General features: G+C 39.9%; 1 protein-coding gene across 14 annotated transcripts in view; it reads left to right on the top strand.

Moving 5' to 3' along the window:
- ANKS1B (ankyrin repeat and sterile alpha motif domain containing 1B) overlaps positions 1–18,175 on the top strand; it is an 839,347-nt gene that overhangs the window by 550,772 nt on the left and 270,400 nt on the right. For all 14 annotated transcript variants that reach the window (XM_036299864.1, XM_036299863.1, XM_036299862.1 and 11 more), the window contains one exon: positions 2,211–2,309. In XM_036299864.1, the coding sequence (XP_036155757.1) occupies positions 2,211–2,309 (99 nt within the window). The remainder of the gene's footprint in view (positions 1–2,210; positions 2,310–18,175) is intronic.

The raw sequence follows: 18,175 nt of genomic DNA, 5'->3' as shown, positions 1-18,175 counted from the left end.
CAATTCTTCAAAGCATTTCAGTATTCAAATACTGAAATCAAGTTTTCAGGATTACATATAGATAGTAGCTAATTCAGGCTAAGGGATCCTAGTGTGTTTTGTGTTTGTACAAAGAAACTAGGTTCTATATTTTCTGAGCTGAAGTTGTAGGCTGGTAATTTAGTCCACGGAAAACCTAGTAATGGTCTAATACATAGAAGGCCAATTTTTTTTGTGTGTGTATTTGTTTGTTTGTTTGTTTGTTAAGAGCTGGGAAACTCCTTTTGGAAAACCCCTCGAAGAGTAAAAGTCAAATGTGAATGGTATCATGCATCCCGCTTGTGACACACTAGTCCATTTCTGAAAATAATAACACTTTTTCAAAATGAAGTCATTTATATTCTTAGCCATCCTCTATTGTGTGCACTGAGTAATTTCTTGAGAGCAATGTTTCCTATGGCACATTGCCAAGATTGGCTTTATTTGTTTTTCATTAGGCTTTTCATTATCAGACCTGCATTGTTATGCCTCATCCAAGAGCACCAGAGCAGCTCAGGCATAGGGATGGTACTAGGAGTAGGTAGAATGTTTTTGTCCATTGAATGCCCGTTTTAAATCCCTAGCTATGGCACCATTCTAATGGCTTTCATCTTTCTAAGATCAGTCATTTCTCCATTTATAATGTAGTCCGATATGAAATTGTTTACATCAATCTATGCTGTCCCTGTCCAGGGAAAGACATTAGTCTCACTTTGCACACACTGGACTGGCCCCTTCTCCTTTATTATCAAGGACAGGCATCATGAATCACCCCTCTTGCCCAAGCCTGGAAGTAGTGTGTATTCTGCATTTCTCCATCATTCCATGCATTCACTTGCCAAGTAAAACTTCTTGATAGCTTTCAAATCCCCTTCTTTCTTTCTATGTCCCACAGTCTAATCCCAATCTCTAGAACAACTAAAGTGGCCTCCTCCTGGGCTCTAGGCCCCAGGGTTTCCCTTTCCAATTCATCCTCTTTTGCTTTCAATTTCATCAATACCCATTGCTCTCCATAAATGGGCATTCTGTAACTTCTATTCATAAAAGTTTTTGTATTACACATTAAGAGGACAGAGTTTGATTTGTCCAGAAATGTAGCGATCTGAATTCTTGAACTCTCCTATATATTCCTCAATTTAGCTTACAAACCCCAAAAAACAAATGTGCGTATATTAATTAGAGATTCAAAACATCATTGAAATCAAAGAACTTCAGGACTAGATCGGTCCTTGAAGGCCATGGAGCTCAACTTCGTCATTTTATAGGTAAGGAAACAGAGACCCAGCCACAAAAACCAAATTGATCTTTCTAAGTTTGGGATCACATCATGTAACTCCTTAAACATTTGCCCAGGGATCCCCATTATGGGCAGGATGAAGTCTGAATTCCACAACATGCCATGCAATGTCTGTATGTCTGGCCTCTGCTTGCCTTTGCAGTCTTACCTTTTGCTCCTCCCTTCAACTTACCCCAGAACTCAGTGCTTCCAAGGACACTATTCTTTTTAGCCACAGAACATTACTCATTCTTCTTTTTAGCCATTAGACATCATTTCCTCTGAAAACATACCCTTGGTCCCCTCTGGGCTCCCAAGACCATGTCACCATTATAGCACATTTACATCACTCTGACTGCCTTTGAACAGTCTGTTTCCATCACTGCATTAGAAGGAATAATGACAATTGTGGGTAGGGACCTGCGTCTTACTCATTGTTCTAGCCCCACATCTTGACCAGGTGTCTGGCAGTCACTATTTTAATATTAACTCTCACTTTTAACCTCGTCTATGCAATTTTTCCATCAGCCCTCCTCACAAAATCTGTTTTCCTGGGGGAAAAACAAAACTGATTCATTCACATCAAGGTATAAGTCATGGATGGTTCTAAATGCCACTGTTCCCTAGAAGTATTTACATTTTTAGGGGGACAAAGTTTTAAGTCACAGGAATGAATCCCCAGTTCAGATAATCCAACCAGAAATAGTAAATCATGAGAGTATTGGTGAGGGGAAGGAAGTTTTCCCAGAACTTTCAACATGAGTGACTCCCTCTAATCCCACCCTCATAGAAACATGACTATGTTTTATCTATAAAATTCAGATCATATGTTGGTTATTTGTCTCTTTGTTAAAGAAATCATTACCCATAATAAAAATGCCTGATTTAACTTACAACATTTCTGGTTTTGTTTCAGGGAAGCAATGTTATGGAAGATCAGGATTTATTGGAAATTGGGATCCTTAATTCTGGGCACAGACAGAGAATTCTACAGGCAATCCAGCTCCTCCCCAAGGTAAGCCATGCTTTATTGCCCTCACTCTAAGTACAGTCCCAATGGTTTAAGTCCAGATGTGCAAGGGGTGTCAGTAATTAGGACATTTCCACAGATTGATGCAACTCCCCAAAGCAGGTCTTTAGATACAGGAAACGCCACTGGCTAACAGAGCAGCATCAGAGTTTCTCATCTGTGGGAGTCCTTATATCAGTACAAACATCTGCCTAGGCCCCTCGAGTACAAGAAGATAAGATCAATATTGGATGGATACAGGGATGTTCCTGGATTAGAAGCCTCATGCCCCATAAGAGGCAGTATCTCCTTTAACAGCTCCAGAGGCTTAGCCTCCAGGGCCAAGGGACCTGCCTAATTACAAGAGTTATCACTTGGCAAAGTCCAAAGCATCGCATCCCCATCAGGTACGTATAGTTCATGTATAAATCTTCCCAGTCCAGATGCATTTTGTAAATAGTATGTTACCTAGCAACAGAGTTGACCTTCTGTGTCCAGATAAGGTTTCATAGGAGCCTAAAGCAAGAGATAGATAGAATCTGAGAATTGGTCTTCAAGATAGATAGTATGTTAATTGGTAATGAAAGGAAACAGCGTTTCAGGAGCCAGAGGAACCCAGGTATGGTCCAGGCAACAAACTGCCAGAGTGTTAGGGGAATAGTGATACTGTATGATTTAGAATCCGATGGGATTTGCACAGCAATGTGAATGTACTTAATGCCCCTAAACTATACACTTTAAAAAAATGGTTAAGGTGGTTAATTTTGTTATGTCTTTGTTATTTGAACCAAGTTTGGTTATTTCTTTTCATCACAATTAGAAAAATATTTTTTAAAAAGGAAGAAAAAATCCAGTGTGATTTAAACAATAGGAGAGTGGAGTCAGAGATAAAGCAGAAAAAGTAGTCGGGTTAGTTGGTGCAGGCTAAGGAATTTGGAATTTATTCTGTAAGCTCTGGGGAACAGACATGACTAGAATGCTCTAGGTCAGCTCATTCTAGAGGAGTACACGATAGGAACTAGTAGGAGGGGAAGTTGAAGTTGAGTCATCCAGCTGGGAAAAATTGGGGGGGGGGCGGTGTAGAATGGGGGAATTTGAGGCAGGATAGCAGGATGGGAAAGATAGATATATATTAACCATTGTTTCTAAGGAAGGTATCTGATGATATTTGCCAACTGACAATAAACTGAGTTGCTACTGATAGAAACTTAACACTTTTGCAAATTCAAGGAGAGTCAAGCATACAAAGAAGGTTAATCATACAATTTTCTCCACTAAAAGGAAAAAAAAATAAAGCATCCTTAGAACTAATTCTTTAAGTGTATTGTTCACCTCACTACTTTTGAATCTTTACTTAAAATATTATTCGGCAAGTTTTCTCCTTATTGTCAACAAGAGCTTCTGCACTGCTATGCCCACAACACCTAGACCAGTGCCCAGCCCCTGGTAGGCACTCAGTAAATCAATGAATGACTCTCCCCTTGTCATAGTGCTGCCCATCATTTGAAGTTCAGCTCACATTGTTCCATATCACTTCCTTTGTGAAATTTTCCCTAAAGTGGAGCTGCTTCTCTCCACCTTGGTAATTATCACCCTAGTTCAAACCAACTGCCTCTGACTGGACTACACTATATTCTAATCTGTCATCTCTAGGTTAGACTAGTTGAGTCCATTTCTCCTCGGTTTTCTCTAGCCTGGGCAATTCATATATGCCTAATCTCTGTCCTAGGTACCTTTCTTACCACTCTACAATTAAATTTACACACAGCATCAAGAACAACCCTTCTAAAAATGTATATCATATCATGCCATATGCCATGACCTGCTTAAAATCTCAAATGACTGGCGCTGGCTGGTGTGGTTCAGTTGGTTGAGCATCGTCCCATGCACCAAGAGATCACTGGTTGGATTCACAGTCAAGGCACACATCCAAGTTGCAGGCTTGATCCCCAGTGAGGATGTGCAGGAGGCAGCTAATCAATGTTTCAATCTTTCATCAATGCTTCTCTCTCTCTCTCTCTCCATCTCCTTTCCTCTCTCTAAAGTTAATAAAAACATATTTTTTTAAAAAAAAAATCTCCAATGGTCTACAAAAGTCAATAGAATCTGGCCCCTTCTCACATCTATGACCTCAACCCTCACGCTCCCCTTCTCCTGCACTCTCATCATATGATTTATTTTTGTTCAAAAACTTGCCAAGCTCATTTTTGCCTCAAGGTCTTTCCATATTGGATTCTGCCTGGAAAGCCTTTTCTTCAGATCTTTATTCACCTGCTTCCATACATAATTGAATCTCTACTCAGCTGTCACCTCCTCTCAGAGGCCTTCATGATCTCAAAGTCATACTCCTCGCTCATTTACACTGCCCTTTGTATTGTCCTACTTTAGTTTTTTCTTCATAGTACTTATGGCTACCCCAAGTTATATTATTAGTTCATTTTTCTTTCTTATTTTCCACTTCTCCCTGAGGATGCAGGTTCCCAAGATCAGGGACCATGACTATCTTATTCCGTTCTGTGTATGCATTCCCTAGAACAGTGCCTGGCACATAGTAGGTGGCCAGAATATTTGTGGAATAAAGGAATATATTGTTCTCTTTTTCCTCTGAGATTTGATAATTCTATGCTTGTTCTCTCTGAAGGTACTGATAATATTATTACAAACATCCTTAGGGCAGGAACAATGTCACATCCATCCTTGAATTTTCTACTGTGCTTACACATTAAAATAATAAAAGAATAGCCAGCTGGTGTGGATCAGTCAACATATGAACCAGGAGGTCACAATTCAATTCCTGGTCAGGGCACATACTGGGATCGTGGTCTTGATCCCCAGTAGGGGACGTGCAGTAGGCAGCCCATAATGATTCCCTCATTGTTGATGTTCCTATCTCTCTTCCTCTTTGAAATCAATAAAAATATTTTTTAAAAGAATGGAAGAATTAGTGATTGAATGAATGGTTTCCTCACATGTTGTTCAAATATAATTTTTTTAAATCAAAGAGTACCTCAGTTTTAAAATATATCTTTAAGCTTATCCATGCCATTTAATAATGAGAAACGAAACCACTTGAACTCAGAATTATTTGGAGAATAAATGAAGTGTTTACTTTTAAGACAGAATATCATTCCCATTAGACAAAAACAATATCATAGAAACAATACAAAATTAAACTTCTGTCAAGAGGCTGATGCAAAGTGCTTACTATGCACCCAAATGAACAGAGAATATATAAAAACATCCAAACATGTGTTCAGCAGCACAAACAGAATGTTATAATGCTACAAATTGATGCTTTGCTTTCTTAGGTAATGAGCCCAATCTTCAGATGGTTAATAGTGTAATTTTACTGCCAGCACATTCATTTGCATTCACTCTAACTTTGCACTGCCAGAAAATGGACAAAATGTCTCTTCGTTGTATTTATGCAATTTGGGTCTTCAGAATATTTGTGTTCTTCATCTATCAGGAAACATATTCCGTGATTGCTACCTGAGATCCTTTAATTAACAAGTGAAATTGTTCCTAAACAGAGAAAAGATGGTTTTCTAAGTGCGGTCTTGACCTGTTAGCACACTTCAAGCCATGTTCTTCATGCTTTATTTGTGTTTGATGTTTCAAGTTTCAAAGACAAAAGCCTATTCCCTTGGTAAGAATGGTTTTTCTGGAATATGCCCTTTTTGTATTGAAATGTTCACCACCACATGTTCTCAAGTACACTTGATACATTGAGCACAGAGAATACATTCGGTAGATTCTAAGCACAGACATCTTTAGAACAGTAATCACATTAATTCCCCCTCCACCCATTCTTTCCCTCTGTCTTTTGCAATGCTTAACCTTTCATAGCAAAGCTTAATGTCATTGTTCACCCAGCATCCACTTCCTTCACCAACTCCAACTCAGTCTTTAGGTCTACAAGTTTCCCTGAACTTTTGAAGATCAAATTTCACCCTTCTCACTTTTTTTTTTTTTTTACATATTTTCCATTTCTTTTTTTAAAATTAAATCTTTATTGTTCAGATTATTACATTTGTTCCTCTTTTTTCCCCCCATAACTCCCCTCCTCATAGTTCCCACCGCACCCTCCGCCCTCACTCCCCACCCACTGTCCTCATCCATAGGTGCACGATTTTTGTCCAGTCTCTTCCTGCATCCCCCATACCTCTTCCCCCCCCCCAAGAATAGTCAGTCCATTCCCTTTCTATGTCCCTGATTCTATTACAATCACCAGTTCATTCTGTTCATCAGATTATTTATTCACTTGATTCTTAGATTCACTTGTTGATAGATGCGTATTTGTTGTTCATAATTTGTATCTTTACCTTTTTCTTCTTCTTCCTCTTCTTAAAGGATACCTTTCAGCATTTCATATAATCCTGGTTTGGTGGTGATGAACTCCTTTAGCTTTTCCTTATCTGTGAAGCTCTTTATCTGACCTTCCATTCTGAATGATAGCTTTTAAAAGCTATCACAGCCAGTTGGCCTGGAGGTTAAATCCCCCCCTAGTGTTACCTACAACAATCGGCGGCTTCTAGACAGTTCTTGAGAGACCTTAAAGTGTGGTTTTGAACTCTATATCCAGCATTTTGCTTTCCTCCATTTCTGTCATTTGTGTCCTGTTTCTTTGTCTCCGCATTTTTTACTCTTTCTTGGTGCACCCCCTAGTGGCCTTTGTGCTCAGTCTTGTTGTAGTTAAGCCTCGATTGTTGTAGATAACACTGGGGGGGATTTAACTCCAGGCCAACTGGCTGTGAGAATCCCTTCTCACTTTTAAGAAAGGAAACATACCAAAAGTTCCATGAGAAGATGACCTATTTGTTACTCTCTTAAAAACTGTAAGCATAATGGGCTTTTTCTGTTCCTTTGACACAGAGAAATTATCTGCTTACTTATTTGCAAGGTATAATTTGTCTTTTACCAGATAAGAATTCTCTGTGGCCAGGTCTTTGGATAATCCTCTAAAATCCTTTTGAAAGGCCATAATCTCTTTTGTCCTTTGACAGTATAACAACTGGAAGTCAGGAATTCAAAGGATATTTATTTTAAAGGTTTGTAAGACTTCATGTCAAGGCCCATATGTTCTCTTAAGATTTTTCATCCTGAATTGAGAATGTATTTCAGCATACTAGCAACTTTGAGATCACATGCTCACTTCACTTTTCAATATTTCCTTTTCATAATATCTTTTGGAATTATTTAGTAGTTATCTGAATACTTGGTAGCAAGTACTTGTCTCCTTGCTATCCTCCTTTCCCTTGTTTCTACTCATCTTTCCATCGACTTAGGTCTACTAGTTCCTTTTCTGCCTCAGCACACAACCAGCACTAAGGTCACCAGTGACCAGCAGAGCAGACATTCATAAGCCCTTTTCACCTTCACCTGACTCTGGCTTTGGTAGATTCTGATACTCTGAATTGTCTTCTTTTGGCTTCCCTGATACCTGATTATCTTCCTGCCTCTCTGATGTCCCCTCTCCTTGCCTGTTCATTCTCCTCAGTGAAATGTTGCTCAAACTCAAAAATATCTGATGGCTACTGAATGTTGTTACCACGGGATTCTTGATCATTGTACAGTTTCTTGTATTCATTGTTTTATTCATTGCTACTCTACTTCTACTTTATTGCATAATGAACACCTGCATTTTAGCTGCCTTTATTTCTAAGTTCAGTTCAATTTAACCAACTTATGTTGGGCTACATAGTTCTTTGTTCTTTAATATATTTTTATTGAGGAAGGGAGAAGGAGTAAGAGAAACATCAATGATTAGAGAGAATCATTGATCAGCTGCCTCCTGCACAGCCCACTCTAGGGAACAAGCCCACAACCTAGGCATGTGCCCTGACCGGGAATCTAACCGTGACCTCCTGGTTCATAGGTCAATGCTCAACCACTGAGTCATGCTGGTCAGGCTGGGCTACATTGTTCTAATTATTTTTTTTTCACTGAATGGCACTGAATATCTCTGGTTGTATTAAATTATCCCCATTCCCATCCTCAGTTTGAGATTGGTTAAAAAAAAATAAAGGAATTATCAGTTATTCCAATAGAAAAACAAAAGTCTGTGTTAGCTGTCTAAAGCTATATAACAAATTACCCTTAAATCTTTTCCCTTCCATGTTGCAATGAGAATAACATTTATTGAGAATGGCTCATTACAGACAAAATATATTTATGTATAAAATCTCTGCAATGTAAAAGATCCCTTTGTCTCCATGTGGCTGGAGTGGACAAAGCCAACTGTCCACATGGCTCTGGGGGCTGTGCTGGACTCCAGCTAGTGGACAGGGGGTCAGTCTGTCGGCTGATGAGCCTTTTCTTGGCTCCATCTTCATGATTTCTCATTGCACAAGGGCGCGTGGTTCGCGTCCTTCCACTAACCCTCCCGGGAAGACGGCACCTCAGGGGCAGGCAGCACTCATGTCAATCTCCCAGACAGGTGACCCCTACCTTGTGGAGCCCAGGGACAGAGCACTTTTAAATGTCACATGATAGACGGAGGCTCTGTGCCCACTCTCATGGAGGCTGCTCTCCATGCCGGCCCCACCAGCACGTGCACCAGCCTCCCTCCCTCAGCCACCCTGAAAGCTGCACTTCCCGTTTTCCATGATGCATCTGTCCTCACCAGTTTACCCAGACCCTCCTGAGGACTCCCACCCCACACTGTCACACGTGGTGCTCCTGGGCATGGAGCCAGGCTCCCCGGGATCCTGGACCACACAGCTTTAAGGCAACAGAGATGAGACCAGTCTGAAGACCACACTAGCCATACCCCAGGGTGGCGCCTCTCTCTCAGCCAAGGCCACAGCTGGTGCTGAGGAGCACAGCTGGCTGAGGTCTGCCAGCCCTTATAGCAGAGCCCACCTAGCCCCGCCCAGCAGCCAATGGGGAGGGAACAGCTGGCAGGTGGGGGCAGATTCTGAGCGTGGTTTGCCATCCAGAGGAGGGGAGCAGCTTTGGGCATGGGAAGACAAAGGCGCAGGGGTGCATAGTGGGTCTGTAGGCACCCCTGCTCCTTCACCAGAGGCAGCCCCTGAGGGGTGGGTGTATCCCCAGCCCCTGTGGGAAGGATCCACTTCCCTTATTTCTTAGATGCAGACCTGGGTTCTAGACCCAGCTCACCTGTCAATATCCTGGGCAAACTCTCCCCAGACCACGCCGGGTGCTGTCTGCAGGCGAGGGGCCCTGGCATCGGCCCCCAACAGGGGACCACTTCTCTGAGAGAGAGGGAACTTGAACTGGCTCATTTGCCCATGAAGAGGTGTCCATGGTTCCAAAGCACCCCCAAATCTTAGTGGTATGTGACAACTACATTTGTTATCTCAGAGTGTCTGTGGGTCAAGACACCAGGTGCAACTTAGCTGGGTTCTCAAGCTCTGGGTCTCTAACAGAGCTACAGTCATCTCAAGACTCAACTAGGAAGGAACCACTTACTAGGTCACATGTAGATGTAGGCAGGATTCTATTCCTTGGGCGCCTTTGGACTGAGGCCTCAGTATTTCAGAAGCTGTTAGCTGAAGGCCTTCCTTAGTTCATTGTCACATGGGCCCTCATAAAGCATCTCACAGCAGGCATCTGGCTTCAACAGCAGGAGCATGTGAGAGGATAAGAAAGTGCCAGCAAGATGGAAGTCCAGGCTTTTACAATGCCTCATCCTTTCTTTTATTATTTTATCCAGTTTTATTGAAAAATAATACTTATACATCACTGTATAAGTTTAAGGTGTACAGCATGATGGTTTCATTTACATAGGTTGTGAAATGATTGCCGCAGTAGGTTCAGCTAACATCCATCTTCTCATGTAGATACAATTAAAAAGAAGAAAGAAAAAAGGAAGGCCATTTTTTCCCTGTGATGATAACATCCCATCCTTTGTTGTATTCTATTTATTAGAATCAAGTCACTAGACCCAGCCCCCACCCAATAGGAGGTGTTTTCACAGGGATGTGAATCCCAGGAGATAGGGTCATTGGGGACAACTCAGAGATTTACCACTATACAATCTACTTTCCATGTCAATATTTGTGGTTAAAATGGAATAGCCCATTAACAACAGCAACAACAAAAACATCTTTTATTTCCATAGATCATCTTCATGGGACTATGGTATTTGCATTTAGATGATTTAGAAGCCACATTTTACATCACTCAGAAAAGAGGTGCATGCATCTGATCTGTAGAGTGATATGCAGGGTATCCCAATAAGAACTATACACACTTTGGATAATTATTAACTCCAGTGGGTTAAATCTGAAAAGAAAGAAACATCAATTGAGCTCTCATCTTCAAAGTGTGTATACATGTTTTGGGACACCCTATATAATGTAACTTGATAAAATACAATTATACAGAAATTAGACATATTAGAGATTTGTCAATTGCACAAAAAGTCTTAATGCTCTGAACACCACTAGTCTAAGTAATTCACACAAATAAGTAATCCCATAAAACACTACAAATTTTAAAAGCATGTTTATTCTTTGTTGGTGACTCATTGCTAAAAATAGAGTATTTACATCTATAGTAGGGAAGTAAATCAGTTAAAGTATATTGGATAAGACTTTAAGGATATTAGCAAAGAAAACACATTTTTAAAAGCTAATAAAGTGAGACAGAAAAAGGGACTATTTAACTTTAGGTCTGATCAAAGCAAATAGATAAAGACAACAGTTGACAAAAAAAAGTTAGTGAGCAAAGATATAGAGATGCATTGGCAGGGATTGAAAACTTGAACATTCATAAAGGCATGACAACATGGACTGGTGGGAACTGGTAAGCTGGAGAATACAAACCCTGCCCTCAAAAAAATATCAGCTTTATTTTCAAACACTTTATTAGTAAAGCAAAGTATTGGGGACCAGATTTGGCAATAGCTGTGTCACAGGGCAAGATAATATCTCCAGAAATGAAAGTGTGCAAGCTTTAGGGGATAGGAGTACAACCAGCGTAATTTCTTTAAGATAGAAAGGAAGGTTCAGTCTTATCTCCCTGTCACTTAGAAAAATGATAGAAAATTATTCCTATTTCTTCTGCTATTTCTCAAAAGAGCAATGACAAAATGTTGGCTACAGGCACAGATGCTCTCAGGGTAGTTTCTGACAGGGTAACCTTGCATGGGTAACATGCAGGTAACCATGCTATCATTCACTCTCCATCTACCCTCATTGCTTCTACTTGCATTTCTTTCTTTTCAACACCTGGTATCTTCAATTTCCTGCCACCCAATGTAGACCTACTACCCTGTGGACATCTAGTTAAAGATATACTCACAAACAAAAATCTCACACACTTATGTGCACCATTAGCATGGGGAATCTAACCTAAAGTTCATACATGATTGGACCAACAGTCTAACTGAAGGCATAGGATGTTCTAGTTCCTTTAGGTCTACTAGTAGCTTTTGGTGAGAGAGGCTGCAGTGTTCCTAGAGTCCTCTCAAGCTCCATTCTGTTCTGTAAGTGTCTCATGGTTCTGGGACAAGTAGATATCCTCCCTTAGATCACTGTAAAAGATGACTTATTTTTCAGGAGAAACGTTGGTGCCATTAGAATAGGGAAGGGAAAAAGAATAACTGACCTTAAGGTGAAAAACTTAAGTAATTTGGAGTATATAAATTCTGAAGTGACAACAAGTTATTCAGATCTTTCTTATCATTCCTCCTTAGCCTGGCACACTCTATAATCAGGTAATGAACTCTAGATACTAGAACAAACAACTACAAAATTTCAGTGTCTTAACACTTAAATTTTGCTCTCACTCACATTAAGTCCAGTAGGGGGTCAGGAAGCTCTTCTCCAAACAGTGACTCAGGGATCCAGGCTTCTTCATTAATGCAGCTCTCCCATCTCATAGTTCTCTGAGGGTTGCCATAAGGGCAGGATAAAGAGGAGCTGAGAACACAGGATGTTGTATTGCCAGGCTTGGAAGTGCATCACTTACTTTAGACCACATTTGATTCACTAGGACTCAGTTGTTATATGATCCTCACTAAACTGCAAAGTAAGCCAAGACATATAGTCTCCCTTCCCAGGAAGAGGTAACAGAATTCCTGAGAATTTAGCCATTCTGTGCCAGAAACACTTTCTCCTTTCTGTGCCTCAGCTGCTGTCTTTCTTCAGATCGGTAACTCCAAAGAACTACTAGGTGTGAGAGTGACGCAGCCCCTTGTACTTACCAATGCTCTGGTCCAAGGTTTTATGCAGTTTCTGAAAGCAAGATGACTGCTGCATTCTTCCTAAATGAAAGAGGGACGGAGTTTAGTGTTTTACTTTAAATAAATTTATTTTGTATTATTATTATTAGTTTATTATGAAGACAAAGAGGTGAAATACTGCATTTACTCATTATCTCCCCTGAATATTTACAGGGAAGTAGGGGAGAAATCCTGCCAGTAACTAGGTTCTGACCTATTGCTAACCCCAACAGCTATCATCCTTCAACTTTGAGAAGCTCATTTGGTAAAGAACAGTGGCTCCTTTGGAGTGACACTGCGATCAGTAGGAATAGTAAAGAAATCTAGAAATCTGAGCACTTTCTCTTCTTTATGTAATTTAAGAACATCACAATTTAGAGCTGGAAAGGACCTTAAAATACCTGCACAGCCTCTTACCTGAGTCTTTCACAGGTGAGGAAACCAAGTCCTGGTCAGATTGCATGACTTGCCCCCAGGAAGATTGTTCCTTAGGGACAGAGCTGGGACTAAATCCCAGGTGTCTGTGCTCATGACAGTTGCCTCCTAGGTAGATACTGTGCTATATCGGAGATACAAGACTCTGAGGATGCTTATGCTTTTGTGAGAAAAACTACATGGGCAGAAAAGGACCAAATGACTGAATGCAAAAAAGGGAATTGCTTATAAAATTGGGTTTCCTTTTTAAGTTTCAGGCTTTAAAGGCAGCTTTTGCAACCTCCATAGACCACTAAACTCCCTTCTCAAGGCTGGAAGGGAAGGGCTGTGGCAGGGATCCCAAAGCCCTAGAGAAGCAGGAAGGAGACAAACCTGAGAAAGAATAAAGATAGATGTAGACCATGTCTATTATCCAGTGACCAGTAGGGATGAAACCATTTGTTTATCCTTGAAGGTGACCTGAAAAAAACTTCACTAACAGTAGTCATTGCTGTTCCAAAGAAGGAAAGGCATAATGGAATGAAATAAAACAACTTTCTTTTCTTTTTAAATCCTCACCAAAGGATATTTTTTCATTGATTTTAGAGAGAGAAGAAGGTGGAGGCAGAGAGAGAGAAACATCAATGTGAGAGAAACATCAGCCAGTTGCCTCCCATATGCTCCCTATTGGGGAATCAAACCCACAGCCTGGATATGTACCCTGACCAGGAATCAAACCTGTGACTTTGTGGTATATGGCACAACACTCCAACTAAATGAGCCACACTGGCCAAGATTTATTTTCTTATTTATTCTGGGTAGAGAGGAAGGAAAAATGGGGAAGATGGAAGGGCATTCTATAGGAGAGAATGAAGACACATCTTTTGAGAATTAAACTCCATGGAGATGACATTTTTTTATGGAATTTAGCCAGGAAGCAGCATGGTGTAATGGTTAGGAACATGACCATACTCCTTGAGCTTGATTTTACCTACCCCATAGGTTGTTGTAAGAATGAATAAGTCAATAGACGTAAAGGACTTAAAACAGAGCTCAGCACATTGTATGTGATATTGTAGTGTGCCTTAAATAAAAATTTTACAGAAGACTGAAGGTGAACCAAGAAAAAAGTGAAGTTCCTTCAGTCCATTAAGTATATCTAAAAAGTATTACTTTGGGCCCTAGCCAGTTTGGCTCAATGGATAGAGCATCAGCCTGCAGACTGAAGGGTCCCAGGTTCAATTCCGGTCAAGGGCACATGCCTCAGTTGCAGGCTCCCAGGACTGAGGGCATGCGGGATGCAACCAATCCATGTGTCTCTCTCATATGTGTTTCTCTCTGTCTCTCCCTTTTCCTTCCACTCTCTCTAAAAGTAAATGGAAAAAAATTATCGTCAGGTGAGAATTAAATATATTTATATATGAAAATTACTACTTCGGGCATAAACAATAAGCAAAATGCATCTTCTTTTATTCATTCACTCAATAGATATTTTATGAAATACCTACTGCATGACAGGCACTGTTCTAGATGCTGAGGATTCATTGTTAAAAAGCAAGATATACACAGTCACTGTCCTCAGGCAGCAGATCCCTGTGGGGGAATGCAGACAAAAAGAAGTAAAAATATGTAATGTCAGGTAATGATAAGTGCTATGGAGAAATAGGAAGCAAGGGAATAGACAAAGTATCGAGGATGGATGAATGCTGTTGTAGATGAAGACACTAGGATTCACACCCAGGCAGATTAACTGAGATTCTCAGCCACCTCTCTGTGTGTCTAAACACTACACTTGAAAACCTGAGAAGGATAGTAAGGAGATACTGAGATGAGTGAGCTGAATAATCCACTTCAGGCACCTTTAAGGAATTTGCAGGGGCTCAAAAAATGAATTCTTATGAGCTTTTAGTCTAATTTAATTAATCCAAGGTTAGCCAGCTACTACCGGTGTTACTGTGGACAAGTCATTGGAATTCTCTAATTCTGTTTCCTCATATGTAAAATGGAAATAATAGTGGAATTTACCACATTAGATTATTGTAAACTATAAATTTATAATGCATATGAAGTGCCTGGCACTTAGGACTAAATTAATATTAGTTAATAACCATTTGCTTTTGTTCAATAAATGCTCACTAAATTAACAAAGCTCGATGAATTTTTAAAATATATTTTTATTGATTTCAGAGAGGAAGGGAGAGGGAGAGAGATAGAAACATAAGTGATGAGAGAGAATTATTTATTGACTGACTCCTGCACACCCCAAACTGGGAATTGAGCCTACAACCTGGGCATGTGCTCTCACTGGGAATTGAACCATGACTTCCTGGTGCCTAGGTCCAGGTTAAACCACTGAGCAACACTGGCCAGGCAACTCAATGAATTTTTGACATTTCTCTTGCCTGGCCCAAAAAATAACAAAAAGAGACTCAGTGACTAATATAAAAGCCTGTGATATAAAAGTACCTATGACCGCATTGCCCAGTGAGCTTTCCATTCTCTATGAGTGGATTACTCACAGAGTATTCCTTTTCCAGATTTAAAAAGAGGCAAAATTTTAAAATCTGATCATCAGCCACTAAATTATTTTTTAAAATACTTGGGATTATAGTTATCCCACCAGACATTAGAAGAGAAGTTGTATGAAATCATAACTAGGGTCTTTATATGTAAGAGATTAAATGGATAAGTATAATGCTGAGAGGGCTTCCTGTCTGTATCTCTTGGAGGAAACTTAATTAACTCCCAACCCAAAGTGGAAAGTGGGAGAAGAATGGAAATGAAGAGAGTACTTAAAGCACAGGGCTCAATAAATGTATGTGGGAGAGAATGCAATGGAAGTGAACTGAGAAGCTGAGGGGTCAGATCTTGACCACGCAGTTACATTAAATTCCTAAAGGCATTGTGTTTTCATAGAAAAGCAGAATATGTAGACTTGCACAAGAGCAATAAAACATCTCCACCATTTTGAATGAGACATTGTTCCCTCCCTTTGCAAAACAGTTGAATTGGGTTCTAATTTAACAGTTGAATCTAATTTGGCTATATTTCTTATTTTCTATAGAAAGCACTCAAGTGAGAAGTCTCTGTTCAGTTTGTTTACAAATGCATTGAGCATCTACTTATGTCTCAGACATAGTGAAAGGAGAAAAGGGGTGAAAGTACATAGTATCTGCCTTCAAAGAGATTACAGTCTAGCAAAGAAAGTTGGACCAATATTCCAGTGATTTTAATACAACGCAAAGCATAACAGAGAAGTAATAGAGGTAAAAATATAAGCTTTGCAAGTTAAATGGAAAGGAAGGTTTCTTTTGTTTAGAGAAGGGTTTCTGGAGGAGAAGGCAGGTAAGTCAAAAGCCATGCTTATGCACCTTCAAAACACCTTTGTTGTGGGGAGTTTTATGGTAGCGCAAGATGCTCCAAGCATATGGACAAAGCTACTATTTTCTCCTTTGTAATACCCATCCTCTAAAATACAGCTACAGATTTCAGCCATCAATCCAGCTACGAATTTCATCCATCACTTTGCCCTTCAAGCTATAATGAGTCAAATTCAAGTCCAAGCAGATACCTGTGGACAGGCTAAATAAGGAGCTGAGTTAATGAATTCATGACAGTATAAGTGCTAACTAGATACACTTTAAATGATTTTTAAGTTATGATTTATAAATCATAGAATTCCAACTGGTTAAAGCTTTTTCTTCAATGCATCATTAGTTTTAACCCTCAACTCCGTCTCTACTTAATGTCCATTGCTTGATGACAAGGGGTTGTATTTACAATTTTCCTATACTAAGAAGTATAGATGTTTTCAAATGTGACATTTTGTACAAGGGATTGTAAAAATCTACAGTGTACAAGAGATTATTACCGTAAGTGTAGAGAAGATTGATTTCCCTGCCTCTCACCTCTGGGACTCAATTACATTCTCCTGTATTAGTATTTCTGGTGTTCGCTTTCAACAGAACACTTTTCTAAGTGCTACTGATATAGACATAGAATAACATCTGACCTTACATCCCGAGACCTTAGCACCCCTGGTAGGATTGGAGCCAAGAGAAAGAGAGCTAGCGCAACTCCAGACGCGTAATGTCTGCAACACCCACATGCCAGATGTTCACCGGTGAATCTCTGGTTCATTCATCCATTCAATCAGTCCATTCACTTTGGCTCTGTGCTAGGTTCAGAGATGGTGATGCAAAAATGGATAAGACTTGGTCCCTGAATCAAGGAGTTCTACCTATATTTTAGACAGAGACAGATAATGTTAAAAACTAAACTACTGTGAAAATAAAGCTACAAAAGGAGGAAGAGCATGGGGGTCAGGGAAGGTTTTCTAAATAGGTAGATGATGCTGGAACTGAATCTCAAAGAATTAATACATATTTTTAGCCAAACAGGGCACTTAGGAAGTCACTTCAGACAAAAGGTACTGCCCATGTTCCTACAGATTTAGAGATAGTAAGAAGTGGGTGCCTATTCATTCATTCTCTGTTTCTCTCTCTCTCTCTCTCTCTCTCTCTCTCTCTCTCTCTCTCTCTCTCTCTCTCTCTCTCTCTCTCTCTCTCTCTCTCTCTCTCTCTCTCTCCTTCTCTCTCTCCATCTGTCTCTCATGCATGCTCCCTTTCACATATAAACAACACACACACCCACAGGCATTCACTTACTTCCCAATATATTAACCCCAAGAAAAACTGTAAAAGAAACTTTTCTCAAATTTCTCCAACCCACTCAGTTTCTTTTCTTTTGTAGGACTTATAAAAACATTGGCACTTAATAACTTTCTTATATGTGTATGTATTTCAAATTTATACTCAAGGAAATTACATATTTCTGGAAGGAAGGAACCTTAGACCCTTTTAAATTTTCTCAATACAAGAGGATGATGTTGCATATATCATTTGTGCTTAAAAATACTTGTTGAATTAAATTAGTAATAACTACCAAAATGATTGTTAGAGCTGACTCTCTACTGGGAATTCACATAAGTAGAGATAAAAATGCTTAGTCACTTTGCCCTAGCCTGTTTATCTCAGTAATTGGAATGTCGGCCTGCGGACTGAAAGGTCTCTGGTTCAATTCCGGTCAAGGTCATGTACCTCAGTACATTAAGGCTTGATCCAGAGCCCTGGTCAGGGCACATGCAGTAAGGTAACCAGTTGATGTGTCTCTCTCACATCAATGTTTTTCTCTCTCTGTCTCTTCCCCTCCCTTCCATTCTCTCTAAAAAAAAAAAAAAAAAAAAAAAAAATCAATGGAAAAAATT

This window comes from Myotis myotis, unplaced genomic scaffold, assembly GCF_014108235.1.
Source record: "Myotis myotis isolate mMyoMyo1 unplaced genomic scaffold, mMyoMyo1.p scaffold_m19_p_3, whole genome shotgun sequence".
In the NCBI taxonomy this organism is placed as follows: Eukaryota; Metazoa; Chordata; class Mammalia; order Chiroptera; family Vespertilionidae; genus Myotis; species Myotis myotis.
The sequence above is the reverse complement of the archived record's forward strand: the minus strand, read 5'-3'. Positions and strand labels throughout refer to the sequence as shown.